Source organism: Eumetopias jubatus, unplaced genomic scaffold (genome assembly GCF_037043125.1).
Source record: "Eumetopias jubatus isolate StellerSeaLion01/CBP00866 unplaced genomic scaffold, mEumJub1_p1.0 scaffold_3, whole genome shotgun sequence".
NCBI classification, from domain to species: Eukaryota; Metazoa; Chordata; class Mammalia; order Carnivora; family Otariidae; genus Eumetopias; species Eumetopias jubatus.
Window position 1 is genome coordinate 54111299 of NW_028274809.1, and position 6000 is coordinate 54117298.

The following is a 6000-nucleotide window of genomic DNA, read 5'->3' on the forward strand; positions in this document are numbered from 1 at the left end:
ACACAAGCAGGGGCAGTGGGAGAGGGAAAAGCAGGTTTCCCGCTGAGCGGGGAGCCCGATGTGGGGCTCGATCCCAGGACCCTGGGATCACGACCTGAGCCGAAGGCAGACGCTTAACGACTGAGCCACCCAGGCCCCCTTTTTGCATAGAATATTAATGTTCCTTTTTCTTCTGCTACATGGCCTTTGTCATGCTTATAATTAGCACAATTTAAGGTTCTTTACTACTCAAACGTTTGTAAAGCTTTTTGTTATCAGATACTATTTTCTTCTTTATTGCGTTTTGTTTTATACCGGTAAGCATAATCATAATAACTATAAGCAACTTACAGAGTATAATGATTGGGAAAATATTTAAGTTGAATCTAGAATTTTATATAAAGTTATTTATGAGTAATGCTGAAATAAACATTAGATTAAGTATAATGCAAAAATAGTTGCAAAAATAAATACTTCTTTTTCTTCTCCCTTCCCCACATTTTGCAGTTTTTTTCTTATAATCTAGTGTGTATCTTGGACTTATAGCACATCTCAATTTGGACTAGCCACCTTTCAAGTGTTCACTAGGCTTGCTACTATATTGACTAGTGTGGGTCAATACCTATAGACTTATAGCTATTATGAATTATAGCAGTTTCATTCTTCCTCTCCTCCCCTTGTTAAATTTAAATGGTAATAGTTAAGGAAAATAGTATTTTATCAAGGACTGTAGAACTTCCTGTATTTGAATTATAACCTTATCAGTTTACATCAGGTAAGTCAGCAGATCAGTTTTTAAGATAACTGTAAAGTGCCTATATAGGTCATCCCATCAGTTATGTGTTTGTACTCTGAGTATGTGTTGTTTTGGATTTATATTTTCTTTCATTTTTGACAGCTGTAAGCTGTTTGAAGTCAAATTGTGTATCTCAGTCACATCCGAAGCTGCTAAATAAACATTTAGTACAATAAATAATGAATGAAGGAATATTTCTTAAGCACAGTTTGAACTTACTTTCTGAATAGTAGTCTAGTATTATTTTTTTCTTGGAAATCACTATAGACTTTTTGTACTCCAATTATATATTATTAGTAAGGATTATGTATTTCATTTTATTTGAGTTTTTTGAGCCAACTTCACCAGTAATCAATCTTGTACAATGGTGTACATGGAGATGCTAAGAACAAAACAAAAATACCTTCAATCTACTGAATTCACATGAACTTGATTGCCTTTCTATATCTCTTGATTGATGTTGCCATTTTATTTGTTGCAGATTTTGCAAGACTGTCCAGAAGAGCCTGAAGCTATTAATGATGAGGAGCAATTTGATGAAATTGAAGCGGTTGGGAAATCACTTTTGGATAGATTAACTGTTCCTGTAGTTTATCCTGATGGGTATGGTACATGTTCTTATAATTTTGTCTTTTTATTGGTGAGGTGAGGTCTTAAAGTGAAATCATCAAGAGAGGAAAATCTATTTTTTAAAAAGCCAAGTAAATTAGCTTTGGTTCACATCTTCAGTTCCACAATAAATTGGTTTGTAATGAAAAGAAATACAAACTGAGCTCTTAGCAACAGTAGCAGTTGGTACTTGCTGCTGTCAAATATGGTGCTTCTTGACAGCTTGTTGTAGAAGGTTGATATCCTGGGTTCTAGCCTTGGCTCTGATGGTAGGAAGTAGGATGCCTCTGGGCTTCATCCGGGGCAGGGAAGGGGAGTGCTGGGGTGTAATGTTTAGTGAGCTTATAATATATCAGACATCAAGTTAAACACTTCACCTCATTATTTTTGACCAAACAGTGCTAGACCAGTATGATTATTCCTGATTTACAGATGTAGAAACCTGAAGCTCAGAAAGATTAAGTGAGGTGCTCAGGATTTCACAGCTTCTAAGTAGAATTGGGATACAGTCTCAGGTTGGTCCAACTCTGAACGCATTCTCTTTTCTCTATGCTATATGGGGTCTGAATTCCTTCATTTGTAAAATGATGGGGTCCTGATTCCCACATTCCTTTCCATTTCAAAAGTTAATAATAAAATAAGAAGTAATCTCATGCAAATAAATGGGCCAGTAAATGAATCTGAAGGAGCTTCATCCCTGAGGATCTCAATCTCAGTGAAAATAATTTAGAGGTAATCCAGAGGATATTTAATTCGGATGACAGAGAAACCAGTCATTCGATGCATCTATCCTTACTCTGTAGTATAGTGTAATGGATAGGATTGTGGACTCTGGAATCAGATTTCTTGGGTTTAAATCTCAACTCCACCACTTACTAGCTGTAACACCTTGGGCAAGCCACTCAGCCTTTTTGTGCCTCAATTCCATCATCTAAAAATAGGGACATATTATTCATACCTTTTCAGGTTACAGGGGCAGGGGAATTACATGAGCTAAATGTATATAAATTACTTAAAACGAATCTGGCACAGGGGTGCCTGGGTGGCTCATTTGGTTGAGTGTCATACTCTTCGTTTCGGCTCAGGTCATGATCTCCGGGGTTGTGGGATCCAGCCCAAAGTCTGGCTCTGTGCTGGGCGCAGAGCCTGCTCGAGATTCTCTCACTGCCCCTCCTCCCACTTGTACTCTCTCTCTATAATAAATAAAATCTTAAAAAAAAGAAAAAACAAAAAAAACCCCAATCTGACACATAATAAGTGCCACTACTACTATGTCATGAACCTCAAATGATTATTTGGAATTGATTTTGGGAAGATACAATTTTATTCCCTTGAAAGAATGTAATTCATAGTCTGCATTTAGATAATCTTTGGTCATAGCCAAAATTGAACCATCAGAAGTAGCCTAAATTCATATTAGATATCTGCAGTGTATAAAAGAATAAAATCTAAAAATTTATAAATTTGGCTTGTAACAATATAAGAGGGGTGCCTTCTGGTTGTTCCATTCTAGGGAGTCCCCACCCCCATTTCTATGCTTCATAACCAGTTGTTAACACCATCTCCATTCTACTCAGGTCAGCCTAGGAGCATCTATAACAAGTATTTTAGCTGGGAGTTCTCCTCCTGTGTTCTACAAATAGTCCATATAGCATTTCCTCATGTTTTTAAGATTGAGGAATAAGTTAGTACTGTATATTCAGATTTCACAACCACCACCTTTAATTTTTGGAATTGTTATTCTGTTCCATTTATATGATAACCTGTTGATGCTATATAAAGTTTGACAGCAAGCTTATTCAGATTTATCTTATGTAATATTGTCCTGGAAAAATAAAAGAAATTATCTGATCTCTCTGGATTCATTGCTTGAAGACACTGGTTCAAATGTTGGTTTTCCCACTGTGTGATCCTAGTTAAGTCATTTAATTTTCTAGGCCTTAGTTTTCTGATCTTAAAAAATACAGAGCTTAACCAGATAATTTTAAGAACTCTTCTAGCTCTAAAAGGTTCTGTGACTCTGAATACAGTATCTTTTCAAGTAGGATAACATTAAATGATTTTATCTGTTAAAGTTCCAAATGATGCCTTAACATTAATCAGGTATTTTACTTGGCAGCTATATTAGACATTTGGTGTACATAGCCCTTATCCTTGAAGAACACATACAAATTTTATATTTGTGTATGCTTATGCACCCAGAACTGAAAAGCAGAGTATCTCCAATGTTGCATTGTTTCCTTTATTGTTTCATTGTTTGGTTGCATTTTTGATCTGTTGAGATTATCATAAGTACATATGATACGACATTTAATACCACTAATGTTTTTCTCTCAACATGTCTTAATATATTTTATGCCATTTAAAAATGTTTCTCCCACTGAATTACTACTCAAAGATAAGCAGTATGGTCTGCAAGTGAACTAATGCCATATCATGTATATAATATTTATGGTAATCTTTGCTCCCTTTTGCATTTGCTGTGGTCAGTGGATTTCTCTTAATCTGATTATGGTTTTTCTGTTTGTTTCGATTTTTAGAACTGAACAATATTTTGGGAGTCCAAGTGACATGGCTTCCACTGCAGAACACATCAGAGACAGGATGAAACTGGTTAGTCTCAAAAGGCAGCAGCTGAGACATCCCGAAATGATGACCACAGAGAGCTAATAGCTACCAGCTTCCCACAAATCTGCAGTTCATAATCCCCCCCGCATGTCGTTGGCATACTACAGCATTAGCCGCAATACATTAAGATACATTTCACAGCCAGGATAAGCCTCATTTTTTTCCATTTTCCATTTCTTTCTACATGTTAACACCTTGCAACTACCAAGGCATCATTATTTAACTTGCTTTGAGACCATAGACTCCAAGTATCTTAAAAGAAGGAACTGTAAACATTGCACTGAAAACTTGCTTTAAAGCTTTACCTGACCTGTCAATTTGTAGATGAACAACCGATAATAAGCTTTGAATGGTGCTAATAAGAGTTTAGGAATTCTCTATATAAAAAATGGTTGACCTTCCTCCCCAGGTGATGTGGTAAATGTAGACTATAGTTAAATCGTTATTAGTAGACAGTGGTGTACTCAAAAAATTTACTTTGTAATTCTTCAAAATTGATTATTTTTATTGTGTCAGTATGAAGAAAACCTTCAGATCTTTGATATATTCATTAAAAGACATTTTCCTATTTGTATTGATAATGTATTAAAAGTTGTTTGTGCTTAATAAAAGGCTTCTTTTAAACATCTTATTTAATATGGTGGTTATATCCTATTTCCAGACATGAGTGCCTTATTTCAAAGGGCATTCTTAGGATTGTGAGGATGGTTTAATAATTTGTTTTTTCATGTTGGTTGCATGTGTTTTAGCCAGGAAATTCATATGTAAGCATGTGTATGTAATAAGCATGTTTAATTATGAAAAATAATTGTGAAGAGCAATTTAGATCTTAACTTAAAAATAATGGAATACTATTTCTAATTGTTCTCTTCTTCAAGTTGAAAAATATCCAAATTATTAACTACCCTGAAGATATTTTGTCTTTGGGGAGGAGGGTTGGGGAAGAAGGCATACATAATTACTTAAGTGTAATCCTTTATATCAGAGGAATCTTTCTGGAATGAAAATAGCAAATGTTAATAAAATTTAATTTCTCATGATAGACTAGAAGCAAAATTCTGAAGCAGTCTAATAAAAATTGTACAACTCTTTTAGAAATAAAATTTATAAAATGTTAATGCTTTTAAGTTTATATTAAGTTTAAATGGTAAAGTACATATTTTTTGTGTTTTTATTTCAGAAAATGTTTTTAAAAAAAATTAAGAATTTTTTAGTCTGTGATCAATACAAAATTATGCAAAGAATTGTATGCTGGTTCCTTTCTCATGTCCACAAAAATGTTCATGTATCCTCCAATGCAAAAAACTTCTGCTGAACTTGCTGGTTTCTCCAGCCTTCTTCACTGTCAGACCTCTTGGAGAAATCCATATCCATTCCCCCTGCATCCTCATTGCTCACTGTTCACCACCTTGCAATCTGGTTTTACATAGCCACTTCAGTGAAACTCTTCTCAGTGGACTCTCAGTTACTGAATTGATGAATTGTTTCTTTTGGTATGCATTCCTTATCTTTCTCTGTCTCTGCAACATTTACACCATTGAGCAACCTTTCCTAGACGGTGTCTTGTCCCTTGAAGATGTCATCCTCTGCCATAACTGTTGAGTGCAGTCACATAACTCTTGATTAAAGTGTATCTACTAAAATGCACTCTCAGATTCTGTCTTCAGAATGCTTCTGGAGGGATCTCATCCTTGGGGTTTCTATTTTATCCCAGTGTATTGTGTTCCATATCTGGTCCGAAATTTCAGACCCATACTTTCAACTACCTACTTAACATTACAGCCTAGTTGAAGTCATCCTATTTTTCACTTTTCTTCTCTCTGAGCAATTTTGGTTAATTTTTTTCTAGTCAAACATGCCAGAAAATCTGGGAGCAACACCTGATTGCTCCCATTGTTCTTATGCTGCCACTGCTTCTGAGAACATTCTGGAAATTCCTTCTATATTTGATATCTTCTCAGTCTTTTAGGACTTCTGAGTGTGAACTT

At 35.1% G+C, this 6000-nt stretch overlaps 1 protein-coding gene across 2 annotated transcripts in view; it reads left to right on the forward strand.

Moving 5' to 3' along the window:
• SESTD1 (SEC14 and spectrin domain containing 1) overlaps window positions 1–5076 on the forward strand; it is a 135184-nt gene extending 130108 nt beyond the window's left edge. For both annotated transcript variants that reach the window (XM_028121210.2, XM_028121188.1), the window contains 2 exons: window positions 1257–1378; window positions 3925–5076. In XM_028121210.2, coding sequence (XP_027977011.1) covers window positions 1257–1378; window positions 3925–4054 — 252 coding nt within the window. In that variant the 3' untranslated portion in view covers window positions 4055–5076. The remainder of the gene's footprint in view (window positions 1–1256; window positions 1379–3924) is intronic.
• Window positions 5077–6000: the final 924 nt, after the last annotated feature.